The sequence below is a fragment of the Pseudorca crassidens genome, chromosome 4, assembly GCF_039906515.1.
Source record: "Pseudorca crassidens isolate mPseCra1 chromosome 4, mPseCra1.hap1, whole genome shotgun sequence".
Taxonomy (NCBI): Eukaryota; Metazoa; Chordata; class Mammalia; order Artiodactyla; family Delphinidae; genus Pseudorca; species Pseudorca crassidens.
In genome coordinates, this window is record NC_090299.1 from 86129520 (window position 1) to 86149115 (window position 19596).

At 34.7% G+C, this 19596-nt stretch overlaps 1 protein-coding gene across 1 annotated transcript in view; it reads right to left on the reverse strand.

Annotated features, from left to right (window-relative positions):
• LOC137223022 (UDP-glucuronosyltransferase 2A2-like) overlaps window positions 1–19390 on the reverse strand; it is a 46339-nt gene extending 26949 nt beyond the window's left edge. The window contains 4 exon segments of the mRNA XM_067734633.1: window positions 1380–1584; window positions 7441–7802; window positions 7804–8064; window positions 18675–19390. Coding sequence (XP_067590734.1) covers window positions 1380–1584; window positions 7441–7802; window positions 7804–8064; window positions 18675–19390 — 1544 coding nt within the window.
• Between the last annotated feature and the right edge of the window lie 206 nt (window positions 19391–19596).

Here is a 19596-nt window from a genome sequence, read left to right on the forward strand (position 1 = left end):
TCCTTCAGGTATAACGTTTAGCTTTAACAGGGCCAAAAAAAAAACTGGTCCACTTATTGTTTAAATATGAGCAGTTCCTACATTGAATGGGAAGATTGAGTTCATCATTTGATAAGCCAACTTCCATATTAATGCTCAGGGAGTCAGTGCAGACTGTTAAAAATAAAATTCTTTTTAGGGAGAGGGAAGGGAGGAGTGGCAAGATGGGGTAGGGGATTAAGAGATACAATCTACTATGTATAAAATAACTAAGCTACAAGGATATATTGTACAGCACAGAAAATATAGCTAATATTTTATAATAACTATAAATTGAGTATAAGCTTTAAAAATTGTGAATTGCTATGTTGTACACTTGAAACCTATATAATATTGTAAATTAACTATACCTCAATAAATTTTTTAAAAAGTAAAAGAAAAAATTAATAAAAATGCTTTGATAAACTGAAAAAAAGTTGATAGCTCTTATAATATACACTATATATAATATTATATAATATATAATACCACTTTATATAGATAGATGCATATGTTCAACTTTAAACAATATCTACAACATCAATATCAAATAGACACACACACATATATATAATATTGATAATTTTGGAATTAAAAAAACAGTAAGAATAATAAAACATTATGGATAATTCAATAAAACAAAGTGTAATTCAATATTGCAATGTAAATTTCTGTGTAAAATGTTTTTCCTGTACCCATTTATTGAAGAGAGAATCCTTTCTAGATTGTATGTTCTTTGCTCCTTTGTCGTAAATTAATTCTCCATATATGTGGGTTTATTTCTGGCCTCTCAATTCTGTTCCGTTGATTTATGTATCTGTTTTTCAGTCAATTCCATGCTGTCTTGACTATTATAGCTTTTTATAGTTTGAAATCAGAGAGTGTGGTACCTCCAGTGTTTTGAGTTCTTCAGCTCCAGAATTTCTGTTTGATTCTTTTAAGAGTTTAAATCTCCTTGGTAAATTATTTTTTCTGTTAATTAATTCATTAATTTTATTCCTGAGCTCATTGAATTGACTTTCGGAGTTCTCTTGTAGCTTGTTGGGGTTTCTTCATGATAGCTATTTTGAATTCTCTATCAGATTGTGATATTCAGTGATTTTAAGATTGGTTTCTGGACAACTGTCATTTTCTTTTTGTGGTACAATGTTACTGTGGATCTTCATGGAGCTTGATGAGTTGTTCCTCTGCTGGCACATTCGAAGTAGTGAATGTCTTTCTATTGTTTTCCAGTACATGGCACTATAGCAAAGGTTTTTCGTTTCTCTTACCTGCGCTGACTGGTTATATTTGAGAGTAGGCACTTTCCACCCTCTGCTAACTCTGTCATGGGTGTTGCCTAGTGCTGGCATTGTCACTACTTTGGAGTCCTTGGTGCCTTGCTGCTGCTGATGTCACTGGCATTGCTGCCTGAAGCTCCAGGATAGTGGGTGCTCCTGCTCTGTCTGCCATCTCCTGAGTCACGCATAGGCTTGTTCTCCACAGGGGGTGGGGAAAGATGGAGGGAAGTGGGGGTCACAGGTTCCTCTGCTGTGTTCGGAGTTATTGGGTTCACAGGCACTACCACTGGAGGCAGGGGCAAGGGCCTGGAGTTGTGGGTGTCTCCATGGTTAGAAGGACAGAGTCATAGACATTGCTCCCACTGCTGCCCGGTTACCTGTGGCTGCGAGCACCATTGCAGCCAGGAGGCCTGAGTTGTGTGCACTGCCTTCCCTGCTGTAACCATGTTCTCTGGGGCTGAGTTGCTGGGATTACAAGCATCACCTCTGCTGTTCCCTTGGTTACACCTTCTCTAGGTATTCTAGTCCACTCACATTTAGATGTACACTTGGTACATCTAGGAAGGGCATTAGCTGCCAAATCACTGAATAGAAAATTAGACCAGAGATGCTTGATGGATCACAAATTGAACATGAGTGACAATGTAATGATGTTACTTTTACAGTTAAAATGATTAGAAAAATGGAAGTCCAAAGAAAACAAAAACACTAATTCAAAAAGATATATGCACCCCAATGTTCATAGCAGCATTATTTACAATAGCCAAGTTATGGAAGTAATCTAAGTGTTCACCAACAGAAGAATGGATAAAGAAGATGTGATGTGTGTGTGTATATATATATATATATATATATAATATATATATACATAATACACACAATGGAATATTTCTCAGCCATAAAAAAGAGTGAAATCTGCCATTTGCAACAATGTGGATGGACCTAGAGGATATTATGCTTAGTAAAATAAGTTGGACAGAGAAAGACAAATGCTCTAAGTTATCACTTATATTTGAAATCTAAAAAATAAAACAAATGAATGTACATAACAAATCAGAAACAGACTCACAGATATAGAGAATAAACCAGTGGTTACCAGTGGGGAGGTGGAAGTGGGATTAAGAGATACAAACTACTATATGTAAAATAAATAAGCAATAAGGATATATTGTACAGCACAGAGAATATAGCCAGTGTTTTACAACTTTAAATGGGGTATCATCTATAAAAATATTGAATCACTATGTCATACACCTGAAACAAATATGTTATAATATTGTAAATCAATTATAGTTCAATAAAAAAAGAAAAATGGAAGTAAATAAGAAAACTGAACTAAATGGTAGGAGTTATTCAGTCTGATAAGTGTCTAAAAAGTTCTGGAGAGCTGCCATGTTAGAAAGGGATCTTAGAGATTGACGTGTTGGTTACAAAGGTATATACATCTGATAAAACAAAGCACTGTATGCTTTATGTACTTTTTGAAAAACAACATGCAAATTAACCATTAATAAAAAAAATAATAATGAGCACATCAACAATATGGTTACAATTAAAATAAAAGAAAAAAAGAAAATGCCCAGTGAGATGAAAATGAAAAGAAAAAAAACAATGGAGAACAATCGGAATCCTAGTAAATGGCTGATGAGATTATCAATCCGTACAAGTGCTTGAGAATCTAGACTTCAGCAGTATCTTCTAAACCTAAACAGATGCATAACCTATGACTTAGCAATTCCACTCTTATGTATATACCCCATACTATGACATACATGTATTCACCAAAAGACATGTACAAGAATGTTCATAGCAATGTTTATCATACATAGCCAAAACCAAGATAGCCTACATGACCGTCAACAGTAGAATAGATAAGTAAAATGTATATTAATTCAATAGACAGATTTGAGAATGAACATACTATACGTACAACGACTTGGACAAAAAAACATGATGTTAAATAAAAGGAGCAAAATACAAAAGGGTCATAATGTGTGGTTCAGTTATACAGTTTAAAATCAGGCAAATTTAATCTGTGGTGTTCGAGGTCAAGAAAGTCGTTACCCTTAGATGGGAGTTGTAGGGACTGATGCGAGGAGGGGTAAGACGTTATGGGTATAATAATGTTTTGCGTACTGGCTTGGGTGCTGGTTGCATCGGTGGCTTTATATTGCGAAACTGCAATGAGCTGTACAATTTATGATTTATGTTTTACCTCCAAAGAAAAGTTACAGAGAATTTTTAAAATCTCACAGCACTGGCCACAGGAAAACCGTATGTGAGAAGGAATTAAGAGCCAACGTGAGGGCTTCCCTGGTGGCGCAGTGGTTGAGAGTCCGCCTGCCGATGCAGGGGAAACGGGTTCGTGTCCCGGTCCGGGAAGACTCCACATGTCGCGGAGCGCCTGGGCCCATGAGCCATGGCCGCTGAGCCTGCGTGTCCGGAGCCTGTGCTCCGCAATGGGAGAGGCCACAACAGTGAGAGGCCCACGTACCGCAAAATAAATAAATAAAAGCCTACGTGAGAGCAGAATAACAGAGATCCACCTTTTCCAGGGAAAGGATGAGATGTTGGCAATGAGGATTAGAATGGGAGTGAGTTACAGAAAAACAAATTTAAAAATATTGGGCCCAGAAAGGGAGCCAGAAACCAAATGTAAAAAATGTAGTGAGTAACCTAGCCCAGTTTCAGTCAAGTGGGGTAGATGGGAAATGTTATGAGGCTTATTTATTTAATTAATTAATTTATTTTAATCGTCTGGGAAAAGGTAGGGTTAGTTCTAGGGAATCCATCTAAAATTTAGCAGCAGGGAAAGAGGGACCAACATGGAACCCACATGGTACTTAGAGGTAAAAGCAGGCTACACTGGTTGAGTGTTACACAGATTAGTACTGAGCTTTCCTCTCTCCTGTCTGCAGTGTGCTGGGAAAAATGGAGACAGATCAGGAAACCAAAAGACACAGGCAAAATGGGACTATTCAGTTTCTTTACCGGTTTAACTATTTTCATTACAACATTCAAGTCCTTGGCCTTCCTATAGCTGTAGCAAAGGCTAGTCTCAAATCCTTCCCACATGAGAACTACCTATGTACTATATGTACAGCAAATCTCTCTGAGGTTGGGGGGAGAGATCAGGCTCAGTGCAATTGGATGATGCCTTGCAGAACAATTAGCCAGGGCAAGATTTATTAATAGATTCACTCCTTAATGTGAATAACAATATCGGCATATTCCCAGATATGCCTGTTCCATTAGGTGTTAGAAACATATTCAAAATTGAATTGATGATCATTTTAATTTACTTCATTCACAAAATATTTCTTCACTGATAAAACAGGATTTTTAACCAATGCAGTTAGATATTTCCTTGTTACTTACTTCTATTTCTTTCAAAATAGATTTTTGAGGGTTTTTGTTTGTTTTCTAACCACATTTAAGCATGCTATTTTTCTAGTCTATTTTTCTCACAGAACTGAAGAACAGTCATTGAAATGGAAACTTCTCAGAAATTTGACATTATGAAATCTCGTATTCAAAGATAATATCAAATATAAGGTACCTGCCCTATTTCAGTGTCAGTTTACAGTTAACAGGCGTCTCTAATACTTTAAGAATGTAATTGAAAACAAAAGACAAATTAGATTTTACCAGTTCTTCTTGGAAATATAGCTTGATTTGAAATAAAATATTCAAGGTAGTTATTTGTTGTTCAACTACATTTAGTAACATGAAGAGCATAAAGGATTTAAGTAAATAAAATATTTAATTTCTTAATATGTGGGATTTCTGAAGCTAGATTAGTATACTGTGCAAATGAGAAGTTGGAAACATTCTGTTTCACAAAAGCTTTTTCACACGTTATATAATTTGTCATGGTTTCCTTTGAGAAGGGAGATTTAGTATATCCCAGAGGCCGTTTATTTTCTACAAATATTTACTGACTACTTTCTATGTACATAGCCCCATGATAGTATAATTAGGGCATTGTCATTACAGAGTTCTTGTGTAGTTTGGTGTAAATAATATTCATCATAAGTATAAACCTTCATAATTGACATAACATTTCCATCCATAAAGTGTCATATGATCATCCTAAAGAGTACTGTGAAATAATTTCCCCATTTTAAAGAGAAGGATGTGCTGTGACTCGAGTTTACCTGCCTGAGATCACACATTTAGCAAATGGAACTTGAACCCAGAATCTCCTGTGCTTTGCAAGGCCCTTCACCATTTTACTTTTTACATCTCCTTATTTATAGACAGTTACCTTATTCAAAACCCACAGTAGTTGTTAGTATGTGATACATATATGCGCAGTGATAACTATTATAGCACACATTTCAAATGTCTTGGAAAATAATCATGTGAATAACACCTAAATTTAAAGTGAAATATGTTTCTGAAGCATATGAAATTTGGAACCCAGAAAAAAAGAAAATATAGTTATGTTACATTATAAAAGATATAAATACACAGAATTTTACTTTCAAAATTCTACCATATCTACAAAAGTATATGCAAAATTTAATTACCTTGCATATGTTTTATTTATATGTGTATGATATGTTCAATATCTTTCTTCTAGACTAATTCCACAAAGAAGTTTAAAAGTGATGGAAAACAGGATAGAGTTTTCCAAAATCAAGGAAAGAAAAAAATTTTACAGATTCTACTTGTGAAAAGTAAGATTTAAGGTCAAGATACATTAAATCTTTATTGTAAATCCTTATGTAAGTCCTGCATCTATGGCCTGCCATGGGTTTTTGCACTTGTTTTTACCTATGCCTGAAATGCTTTTTCTCCAGGGATCCTACTGGTTCTCATTCTCACTGCTCTGAGGTCTTTGTCTGAATGTCATCCTTTCAGTTCAGACCTTCCTTTGCCACCTTATTTAAAAGTATAACACTACTTGCAGAACTGTCTAGTCTTCATGTTTTACTACATAGCATATATCACAGTCTAACACCCTGTATATTTTATAGATTCATTTTATTTGTTGACTGTCTCCTTTTACTAGTGTGAGCTCCATAAGGGTAGAGTAGAGATTTTGATCTGTTTTGCTAACTGTTGTATTCCCAGTACCTAGAAAAGAGGTAGGTACTGGCCTGGTATTTGGTAACTTTTCTACACAAAGAAAGCGAGATGGATGGAAGGAAGGAAGGAAGGAAGGAAGGAAGGAAGGAAGGAGGGAGGGAGGCAAAGAGGAGGGAAGGAAGGAAGAGGGAAAGAAGAAAGTAAAATAAATGAAGGGAGTTAGGGAGAGATGGAAGAAAGAAGAAAAGAAATAAAGGGAGGGACAGAGGAAAGCCAAAAGTTGAGTGAAAGAATAGTATTTTGCATATTACCTTTATAAGAAAGTACCATTGGTAACATCAACTATTAATTTTTGCTTTTAATTAGTATCCCTGCTACTACTAAGAGACCTAGAGAAAAAAGCATTAATTAGAAAAGAAAACAGAAAAATAAAGAAAGGAAGACTCATGAAGATGAGAAAAAGAAATAATATATACAATGAACCAGAACTGGCCTTGACAGTTTGTTTTATTTTGTTTGATGCTCATAAAGGAATCTGTGAGACAAGGAACCTTGAGGTTTGCCAAAGGTCCCTGAGCAATTAAGTTGGAGGCAGTGCTGCCGCAAGCACCCAGGGGAACCTAAGGATGGAGAGATAGTGAGAGGCAGAGCAGAGTATAAATTCAAGTTTCCAATGCCTAACCCTAGGCTTTTTTTTTTTTTCTCCCTAGGCTTTTTAAAGCTTCCTCAGACAAAGAAAAAATGAAGAATGAAGAGGGAAAGTAAATCAGGTATCACTTCAAAATGTGTGTCAAGGTATTTTTTAGCAGTGTCATAATTCATCCTAGTAAAGGTATTTTCATTTATATTTGAAGATTGATTTACACATTGAAAAGCTATTACCTAAATAAGCACAACATTATTTGCTTTGAGACAACAACATACGTATTAATACCACCACTCTATTTTCTAGGAATTTATCCAGAAATAATGTTCAAGGATGTGTACAAAGGCATAATAAGTGTATTTACTTCAGCTTGGCATAGGCGGTGGTATGGAAACCTTCTGCTGTATTAACAATAAATAAGATATCTAGAATCAATAGTAAGATAATATTTTAGAGACTTACCTAGGATTTTGCTATAGTATGAATTCCATTGTCCCCAGTAGGACTGAAATATATAATCTTGCAGTGGATAAGATATGGTATTTTTAACCCTTTCGCCAAAGGTCATCTGGTCAGTGAGCTCTGAAAGTGTTGCAGGTACATAGGAGGCAGGTGCTGGGATTTTTCCACAGTGTCTCTCTACTGCTGAGGCTGGAGAGAACTTCAACGTGTACATAAATGGAATTCCTGATTTCAGAGCAACCAGGTCTCCACAGATTGTTACTGGGTCAGCTAGCAGCACATCAAAGCCTCCTTTCTGAAGTCTTGCCATTAACTTGGGGTTCTTTAATACTCAATCACAGATTTGTATATTAATCTGTAGGTAGTAGTTTTCCTAGTTCTTTGTAAAAAGTCCAGAGCATGAGAGGAGTCAGTCTATGATCTATCCACAGCATTATCAGATGTTCAATTAAGGAGCCAATGTTGCTTTTCTTGTAGGAAACAGATATCACCTCAAAATTCATAAGAGAATCATCACTGGAGTTGACGAATAGAGTCGCTGATGAAGCCTGTACAGTCACATTGTGATTTCTTTGATTCAACTCTTCCAAAATGATCTTAATGTTTAACCGATGGCTACCATCCGTTGGCTAAATTAGCACATTCCCACTTAGAACAATTTCAATCGGAGTCAAATTAAAAATCAGAAGATGGGAAAACTTCTTAGGCATGGTGATATCCATTATGGAAACCATACTACTGCAGATCTTTTAAGACGAAAAGAAACTTTCAAAGTATATTTAGGTAGATTACTTTTTCAAACAAAATAATATTTAATGCGATGGCTACACTCATTCATAAGTCAATTGATCTATAGACTAAAAGGAAAACAATATAACTCAAATTCTTGAATATATTAATATGATTAGTCCAACAAAAGAAATGAAATCTGGCCCTATTTTAAAGAAAAAGAAGCAGGCAGGTTATAAACCTGATATCTGTGTTCTCTGTGAAAATAACCATAATTTATAAAATGTGCCTTCAATTTAGTATACCTTTCCCCAAATTGTTAAATGAAAAATAATATTTCTCACTGCTAAAGTCACTTTGCCAAAAGTTGCAGAACTTTCAAGCTGGATATCTTTATTATAAGGCATTTCTACATGCATTGTCTGACTCAATCCTTTTCATAATCTTGTTTAGCAGAAGTGATTTACTCCATTTCATGGATAATGAAACTAATGTTGAATTGCATATCCAGAAGCATATTTGACAGAGTAGTACAATTGGGACAACAATCATAACACTATTTCACTCATTTCTGGCTTTTTACAATGTCATGTCTCATCTTTGTTAAGTTTCAGGAACTTTGGCAATGCCCAGTGACCAGCATTATTATCATTTCCCCATGGCTCATATTTAGGAAAATATTAAAAACAAGCTTCCCTTAGAGGATGTTTGCTCAAACACTTCAAGAAGTTTTAGATTAATTGGGTAATAGAGTTAATTACTACACATTTGATAGAGGACTGTTTTCTTCTCTGATAAAGCAAATTGATCACTGTCTCCTTGTTACAGAGAAATTTTAATTTTCTTCCCTATGATATCTTTATACACAATCAAGGAGATAGCAACCAGCACGCTGAGAAAACATACGCTTTTTACTCAGAGCTGTTTAGTAGCTTAAATTAGGTGAACTCTAGATTTCAACAGCCCCGGATTCAAAAACTGACCTTTAACAAGATTTGTGACCCTGATGAATTACCTAGATCCTCTCAGCCTTAGTTTTCTCATGTGTAAATGAGAGATGATGCTAATTTGTTATATTAACTTGTAAATTAGCAATAATATCTGCAAAGCTGCTTTGCAGACTGCTTGGTTCAGAGCAAGAGTTTAGTAATGTTAGCAGTTTAATAAATTTGCCTAAAGATTGACCAGTAAATCAGTGGGTTAGCTACAGAATTACTGGCTAGACATGGATGTAATGATACATGTTGAGGTTCTTAGTGAATGCCAAACTGAACAAGGGCAAATATATACTGGTGCTATTTTAAAAGTTAAAATCTTTGAAAGCTGCCATTAAAAAGAGAAAATAAGAACAAATAAAGTGACTAAAAGGATAGAAACCGGGAACTGAGATTGGAAATTAAGTGCTGGGTTTTCTCTTTATGATCTTTTGCCCTTGAATTGTCATTTCAGGACCTTAAGGAACAAAAGGACCAGGAAGGCAGAGAAAGGGAAAGAGGAGAGAGAGAAGTTATGCTTTTAGAATGATTGTATTTGTGTCCTTTCAAGAGCTAGCCTCAATTTGGTTATAGGGGCAGTAATTTTAAAATTAATTACATTTTGAAACAAAACAGCAGGAGAAGAGTATGACTAATCTTGATGGCCATTAAAATGGCCTAGTGAAGAGAATTTAAAATAGCTTCATAAAGAAATCTGTTGCTGTCATGACCTTATTATAAAAAGGAGACAAAACACAACAACATATAAAGGATAACTGAAAGTTCATTTATAAAATACTGAGATTTGTTCAGTTATTGAAGTCCTTGTAAGTATAATAATTAATTAGCCATTACTCACTAGCAACAGCTATGATAACATTTAAAAGCTTATCAAAATATACCCAAGAATCAAATGCAGGTAGGCAGCCCTAAATTACCCTGCATTTAAAAAAAAATTCAAGCGTTCAAGGAGTTAACTTTCCACTGTTAGGTGGTCTTTTCAGGACAATAATAAAATTATATAATTTAATAAAGACAATAAGAGATAATAGAATTAATTAGTAGCTGATATATATATATATATTATTTTTGTTTTAAAATTATTCTTGGATGTTAAAATGTTTAATCTCACTACCATCAATGTAGAGTTCTGTTCCATTTATTCTATGGTTTCCTGTATACCTGAAATGCTTCATAATTTGCAAATTCAAAAATGATGAAGAGGTTAAAAAATAAATTATGTTTGGGGACATATGCAGTATAAGCTTAGATTTAAAATTCCATCAGTGAAAAAATAATATGCTAAATATGCATAATTTCATGAAATAATGAAGTTCTGTAATTTAAAACAATCACATATTTGTTTGCTTTATGAGTTTACTTATAGCTCTTCTGAATACGGTTTCAGTAATAGCATGTGGGATTGTCATTCTATAGCCAACATAAGTCCAGTTTGCCCATCTCCATCATTTTGTATGTAAGAAAATAGACTAAGAGAGGTTTAAATAATCTGAAAGTCACAATGCTGGAAATGCATAAGTATTCTGGTTCCCAGTCCAATGTTCCTTCTTCTATAATCTACTTTTTAAATTGAATAGTTGAGATATATTTTATAACAGTAAAAATTAGAAAATATTACATTTCACAATGGTGAATATTTGATGATGACATCTTAAACATAACTAAAGAGCTCAGAAAATAATTTTAAAAACATATGCCTGTGAAACAATACATAAGTACCATGAGTGAAAAATAGATTAGTCATAGAAAATTTGCACCAATTATGATATTGTTCTTGTACTTTGAATTGTTGGAGAGGAAAAAAACTTTCCCTCTACCTTTTCTAGGTTATTTTGGCTCATCTAAAAATTAAATCGATGTGACACAGATGAACAGGAGAAAAACCAAATTTAGTGACATGCAGGGTCTCCTCAAGACTATGAGGCCCAAGAACAAGTTAGGCAACTGAGGCCTATATGCCACCTGAGGGAAGGAGAACGGGGTAAGTGTTTGGGGCTTTACATTGGGGGAAGGCAATTCACATAGAGATGGAAAAACAAATATTTGGTAAATGAATATTTGCTGTGCCATAGAGACAATGAGACACAGATTGGACTTTGGTCTCCAGGCCCTGTTGAGTTTCCCTACCACAGTAGGTGTTGTTCTCTGTAGATTTCTCTGGTGAGAGGGCTCTTCCTGGACAGGGCCTCGTATCTAAACTCCTTTAAGCAGTTAAAGGGAAGGTAAAAAGAAAGACTTCCTGAGTCTTTGTCTCTTAAAAGCAATCAGCCTCAGATAATCCTCAAGCCAAAGAGACACATTTTGGGGTGGAAGATTTTGTTCCCCTCAGAATCAATTGCTCCTTTTCATTCTCTATTTTGAAAGAGAGGACTCCAAAGGATAATAAAACAGACATAAATTTTTCAGAATAAGATTTAATGAGGTTTTGTTGGAGAATGTTAGTCATCTGTATAAAACTAAATTAGAGTTAAAGTATCTTAAAATGTATAATGCTATTAGTTTGAATTGAGAATGTTTAAAACAACACTTTTGTACAGGAGTTTTTCTTACAAATTTTTTCCCCAAACACATGCCCTGCCTTGAAGCTTTCCTCTTTCTGTGCATTGCCCTGGATGCTAGGATTTAATTGTGCTGATCATTTCTCATTGTCACTCAGATTTGGAGGTGGCTCCAGAGGCCACAAAAGCCTACAAACCAGTCTTCACACTGTTTTAGGAACCTGAGTAATCAACTCTTTAGTAACTTTAAAGTTTTAGCCTTACGTTAGTAGTTCAATTTTATTTGAGTTCCTTGATTGGCATTTAGTTAATTCATTTGAAATTGTATTTGTTTTTATTTTCTTCATTTATACATTTTTAATATGATGGATTGTCTCTTTTTTTTAAACAACTTTTTTGGAGTATAATTGCTTTATAATGGTGTGTTAGTTTCTGCTGTATAACAAAGTGAATCAGCTATACATATACAAATATCCCCATATCTCCTCCCTCTTGTGTCTCCCTCCCACTCTCCCAATCCCATCCCTCTAGGTGGACACAAAGCACCGAACTGATCTACCTGTGCTATGCAGCTCCTTCCCACTAGCTATCTATTTTACATTTGGTAGTGTATATATGTCCATGCCACTCTCTCACTTTGTCCCAGCTTACCCTTCCCCCTCCCCATGTCCTCAAGTCCATTCTCTATGTCTGCTCTTCATTCCTGTCCTTCCCCTAGGTTCTTCAGAACCATTTTAAATATTTTTAGATTCCATATATATGTGTTAGCATACAGTACTTGCTTTTCTCTTTCTGACTTCCTTCACTTGTATGACAGACTCTAGGTCCATCCACCTCACTAGAAATAACACAGTTTGTTTCTTTCTATGGCTGAGTAATAGTCCATTGTATATATGTGCCACATCTTCTTTATCCATTCATCTGTCGATGGACACTTAGATTGCTTCCATGTCCTGGCTATTGTAAATAGAGCTTCAATGAACATTGTGGCACATGACTTTTTTTGAATTATCGTTTTTTCAGGTTATATGCCCCGTAGTGGGATTGATGGGTTGTATGGTAGTTTTATTTTTAAATTTTTAAGGAACCTCCATAGTGTTCTCCATAGTGGCTGTATCAATTTACATTCCCACCAACAGTGCAAGAGGGTTCCCTTTTCTCCACACCCTTTCCAGAATTTATTGTTTGTAGATTTTTTGAGGATGGACAGGGTGAGGTGATACCTCATTGTAGCTTTAATTTGCATTTCTCTAGTGATTAGAGATGTTGAGCATTCTTTCATGTGTTTGCTGGCAATCTGTACATCTTCTTTGGAGAAATGTCTATTCAGGTCTTCTGCCCATTTTTGGATTGGGCTCTTTGTTGTTTTGATATTGAGCTGCATGGGCTGATTGTAAATTTTGAGATTAATCCTTTGTCAGTTGCTTCATTTGCAAATATTTTCTCCCATTCTGAGGGTTGTATTTTGGTCTTGTTTATGGTTTCTTTTGCTGTGCAAAAGTTTCTAAGTTTCACTAGGCCCCATTTGTTTTTTTTTTTTGTTTTTATTTCCATTTCTCTAGGAGGTGGGTCAAAAAGGATCTTGCTGTGATTTATGTCATAGAGTGTTCTGCCTATGTTTTCCTCTAAGAGTTTTACAGTGTCTGGCCTTATATTTAGGTCTTAAATCCATTTTGAGTTTATTTTTGTGTATGGTGTTAGGGAGTGTTGTAATTTCATTATTTTACATGTAGCTGCCCAGTTTTCCCAGTACCACTTATTGAAGAGGCTATCGTTTCTCCATTGTATATTATTGCCTCTTTTATCAAAGGTAAGGTGACCATATGTGCATGGGTTTATCTCTGGGCTTTCTATTCTGTTCCATTGATTTATATTTCTTTTTTTTGGCCAGTACCATACTGTCTTGATTACTGTAGCTTTGTAGTATAGTCTGAAGTCAGGGAGCCTGATTCCTCCAGCTCCATTTTTCTTTTTCAAGTTTGCTTTGGCTATTGGAGGTCTTTTGTGTTTCCATACAAATTGTGAAATTTTTGGTTCTAGTTCTGTGAAAAGTGCCATTGGAAGTTTGGTAGAGATTGCATTGAATCTGTAGATTGCTTTGAGTAGTATAATCATTTTCACAATGCTGATTCTTCCAATCCAAGAACATGGTATTTGTCTCCATCTGTTTGTATCATGTTTAATTTCTTTTATCAGTGTCTTATAATTTTCTGCATACAGGTCTTTTGTCTCCTGAGGTATGTTTATTCCTAGGTATTTTGTTATTTTTGTTGCAATGGTAAATGGGAGTGTTTCCTTAATTTCTCTTTCATATTTTTCAGCTTTAGTGTATAGGAATGCAAAAGATTTCTGTGCATTAATTCTACCAGAAAACTACTAGAGCTAATCAATGAATTTGGTAAAGTAGCCAGGTATAAAATTAATGCACAGAAATCTAATTTGAAATTTTAAACTTAGGTGAACTTTCCTTTTTTCCCTTTGTTTTATCCTGTATACACTGAATATTGTCTAAAGCTTTCTTTTTAGCCCTGGGTCTGGCATTAAATCCTTCACCACTTCCTTGATTGTAACCTCAGGCAAGTTACTCAGCCTCATTACAACCAGGGGAGAATGACGGTGCCTATTTTCTGTAGTTATGAGTACTAAACGAAGCAATGCATGTAAATTATTCAGAATAGCATTTGCACTCAATAAATGTTAGCTATATTTGATATTGTAGGGAGAGAATCTGACTTTAAAATGATCAATTTAACCAGATCAGATCACCTAGATCTCATCACTTGGACCCACCTCCCCTCTTCCACTACTCAGACAATGGCCCCCTGGGGCACCTGAGCTTCAGTGCAGATGTTCCCAAACACTTGCAATTTTCCCCACAAGTGTCAGTCATGCTCAATCTCCAGGCACATCACAAATGATCTATCACTAACAATATATGCAGTTGCAAAGTTCAAAAATGATTTAAGAAATACACAGATATAAAGCTCAAGATTATACCTACAAAGATTAAAACCTTCATTCCCTTTCATTGAGTGGGAGCAAAAAAGAGTGAAAGCTCTTTCTGGGAATTGTGCATGTCCCACAGCAAGTTCCATCTTTGTTGTCATGCCGCCTATGGCTATCATCTGGCTGATGGGTAATTGTGTAAAAGGGAATGCTACCAGTGGTGATTTGAAAAATTCTAACCAATCAAGGTTAACTTAAATTTTGAAATAGAAGAAGAAAGGAAGGAAGGAGAGAGGGAAGCAAAGGAAAGACAGGAAGAGAATAAAAGAAAGAAAAAGAATGTTCCAAACCAAAATGTATTACTCTTCAGGGAAAAGAAGAGTATATCCCAATATACTTTTTCTCTTTTAAAATGACAACTGGAAATCAAGCACTGTGCAGATATACACACTCAAATATGTCTAATTTCTAGCACTTTATTTTACATTAATTACCTGTGCTTAGTGAGTACCTCGTTCATGTGAAGATCTGAATACTATGGTCAAGCTTTTTTCTTTTATGAAGGTCTACTGTTTTTCCTATTGAACTTAATATATTTGCATGATTATCTATTGTTATTATAGATGGCATTCATTTTTAGAGATTATTCATATATAAAAATACATTGTATATTTATATAAATCTAATATGTAAAAGTTACTCACAAAAAATATTTGTTTTTATAGTGGCCACAAGGTAAAACTGTTGGTAGCAAGAGGTAATATTTATGGATTATAAATATTTTTACTGGCATTAAAATGCTACATTATCATTTCCCTAAATGTTTCCCCAATTTTGGTGGCAGCTTTTTTGTTGTTAATATAAACAAAAATAAAATTTACCTGGATCAACTTTAGACAAATATATTTGAAATCTGCAGAAGCCGTTTCTAACTTTCAGTTAAAGTGAAGCTCTCTTAAGACCAGAAAGCTATCCTCAGGCAAATTATCCCAGGCAACATAATTGCTATGCCTAAAGGAATAACAAGGTGCCTAGTGATAACATGGCCCAATTAAATTCAATTCAGCAAATTAAATACGTGAGAAATAGAATAGCAGATTGTAAAAACTAAATATATTGAAAGGAAGAAGAAAAGTACCCAAGAAAGTTTAAACCTAAAATATTCTGAATAATTGATGAATTTGTACCTGAAGATTTTAAAGGAGAGAAAAATTGTTCTAGACGCTTTGGTGTCAGAAAGAATTGTTTGAAAATTCTCTCAACCTAATAGCTATATGATTTGATTTTAACATGTTCACTATTTCTAAGCCTCAATATTCTCATTTGTGATAGTAGATTTTTCTTCACAAGTTCATTGCAAGGATTAAGGTATATATTACATGTGAAGCACTTATCAACAAATATTGCCTGCTCTTACTATAATGATATCCAGGAGTTTCAACCAAATACCTGTTACCTGAAATAAAAGAAGTAATTTTCACATGATAATATCCAATTCCTAGCAATTAGCAGAGATGGACTCACTCTGAGGTCTTATAGCATACCACTGCAGAAAAATAATGTTATAGAAAGAAAGTTGTCCTCTATTTATTTACTCAGGTGTGACAATTTGAGAACTGAGTAGATATGGATTTGTTGCAATGACTTTGATTAGAGCAGTCAAGCTAAATTAAAAGGTAAATTCAAATTACAAATTGGAAATAAGTTATTTTTCCAAGTCAGTTCCGTTCATCATCCTCATTTATCATTCCACATGTACAAAGTCTTGCAAAAAAATAAATTACTCTGTCATGTCAGTACTTTCATTTCTTACCTGACCTTTGGAATATGAGTGCTCAAGTCCCTGGACATCAATAAGAATATTGTGTTTTAGTACAACAAAGTTTAAATAGCCATTCTAAGCCGGAAGAGTATAATTTGATTAGAAACATGAGATTATCAAAATCAGAGAGTAAGAACCTTTCTAGAAATCTTCATTACATTCCCATGAAAAAATTGTTAAGAAATATTATTCTAATATCTTAAGATGGGGAAATAGTGTGGTTTTATTACCAGTATTAACTTACAAGCAAAATACAATGAAACGTGATTTTGAGATTGCCAGCATGGAGAAATTATCTAGGGATAATTTCACCAATATAAATAAAGAACATCATAATCCTGATAATTATTATCTCAAGTTGAGAACAAGTAGTTGATAAAAACATAAGTGATGAGATGAAAATGTAGACACATACTGTGACCAAGGAACTCTCCATGTACATTCCTCTAGTTCATTAACTGAGATTCTGCACATGTTCAGATGTCACTGTTAGTTTACTACATGCATGAGGAGATTAAAGAGTTTTCAAAATCTTGACAGCTTTGTTACCTTATAAAATTGCCATTTCTTTGTCCTCTTTCTTAATTTTTAAGGTCCAGTTTTAGCCCTATGATGTTGACCATTCACTTTTATCTTCGTAGGGTAGTTCACGATTGTCATAGTAGCTGAGCTTATTCTCTCTAAGAATCAGAACAGGTAGACTTTTGTTTGGATTCCAGGAGATAAATATCTGTTTTTGAGTTTGGGAGCAACTATTTAATATATCCAGAGAATATGATCAGCCAGTTGTAACTTACATCCCTCTTCATACTCCTCACCCATAAACCCACTCATATACTGTCAATTAATTTATAACAAAGGAGCCAAGAATATACAGTGGAGAAGACAGACTCTTCAATAAATCATGTTGGAAAAACTGCACAACCACATGTGAAACAATGAAACTGGACCCCTATCTTACATCATGTACAAAAATTAACTTGAAATGGTTTAAAGACTTTTGTGGTTTGAACTGAAACCACAAAACTCCTAGAAGAAAATATAGGTGCTAAGCTCCTTGACATAGGTCTTGATGATGTTTTTTGGATTTACTACCAAAAGCAAAAGCAACAAAAGAAAAAATAAACAAGTAGGACTACCTCAAACTTAAAAGCTTCTGCACAAAAAAGGAAACTATCAACAAAATAAAAAGACAACCTATCATATGGGAGAAAATATCTGCAAATCATATATCTGATAAGGGGCTAATATCCAAAATATATGAAAACTTATACAACTTAGTAGCAAATATACAAACAATATGACTGAAAATGGGCAGAGGATCTGAAATGACATTTTTCCAAAGACATACAGATGGCCAACAGATACATGAAAATGTGTTCAACAACACTAATCATCCAAGAAATGCAAATCAATTTGACCTTCATAAATACTGAATCATCAGTAATACACAGCACACACATGCTATTTTAAGACTCCACAATATTGGGCACACTGTTTCCTTCCCCACACTTAATTTGCAGGAAAATTTATATTCACTGTTTAAAAATTTCCTTTTGAGGTGCAACACCTCAACTCTGAAGTTTTTCAGAATACCACTCTCTCTCGTCACATACTGCCTGTCTCCTTTATACTATCTCTGTCCTTTATACATATTTCCATTACTCACCTCATTCATACTGTAAGTATTCCTTTTCATGTCTGACATCTCTTCTGCTTGACTGTGAAATCCTTGAATCCAAGAACTTGGTCTCAGTCTTTGTTGTAACCTCTCTATCTAAGGGAGAGCCTAGTAAACAGTAAGAAATCTATGTGCAATAATCAAACATTTTCCATAAACATGTATGTTTTTAAATACACACGCACAAATGTTTACAATAATGGGCTTGTAGACAGCTTAATTTCTTCCAGCTTTTTGCATACCCCACTGAAGTTTCTAGGCAATTTCTATTTTCAGTGCAATATCTAAATGAGAATTTAGTCCTATTTTTAAACTTAGGTATTTGTCACCAGAATGTTATCCATAAAAGAACTTATTTGGTACCTTCAAGTCCATAAAATTAGAAAACAACACACTGTAGCTGCAAATCATAGTGTCTTTTATGTTCTTTCCTGCTGTCAAATGATAGTAATAGACAGTAATCAATATGTAGGATTGAAGAAGAATAGCCATAGGGAAATAGAGAAGAAGTGATACAAAGCTCTGTTTGTTCAAACTTAAATAATAAAAAATGTAACATACCCAAAGATTTACTATAGTAGGAATCCCATGATTTCCAAAGCATATTAAACATGTAGTCCTGTAGATGGTAGGAAATGAAATTTCTTATTCTGTCGGTGAAAGACATCTGGTCAGTAAGTTCTGATAAAATAGCAGGAACATAGGAAGGAGGGTATGGTACCTTCCCGCAGTGTTTTTCCACTGTTGAGGCTGGAGAAAACCTCAAAGAGTATATAAATGGAATTCCCAGTTTTAAAGCTATTATATCACCACAAGGAAATACTGGATCTGATACCAAGACCTCAAATTTGCTTTTCTTCAGCTTTTCCTTTAGATTTTGGTTTTTGAGAACACCATCACAGACTTCTCTAGCCACCATATGGAAGTCCTTGATGACTTTGGCCATCTCCTGATAGAATCTCCAAATGGTTAAAGGAGATGGTCTATTTTCCATCCATGTCAAAACAAAGTCCTTGGTCAATCCTTCTATTCTTTCTTTGCCAAAGGGCACTTTAGATATTTCAAATATCAGAGATGGGTTAGAGGTCGGTGTGATGAAAAGTGCACCAGAAGCAACTAAGACAGTCACATTATGCTCTTTTTTAATTAGCTCATCTATAATTGTCTTAACATTTAGCCAATGACTACCTTCTATTGGCCAAATCAAAACATTCCCACCAAGAGTGGTTCCTAAGAGACTTATCTGAAGAGCCAACAGCAGAATGTTCTTCTTCAACATGATGTCGCTTGATGTAGAAGATTCAATGAGGTGTGGCACAAATGAATTTCTCTGCTTGTTAAGCAAAAAAGGAGAGACAGATTATTTCTAAGTTTTGATTCAAACCACTGATACTCTTAAGAGCCTTCTCTCTACAAAATGATATTAGTCATGGTAGCTCTATAATCATAGTTTTGTGATAATTGGAGATTTAGGGGTATCATGTG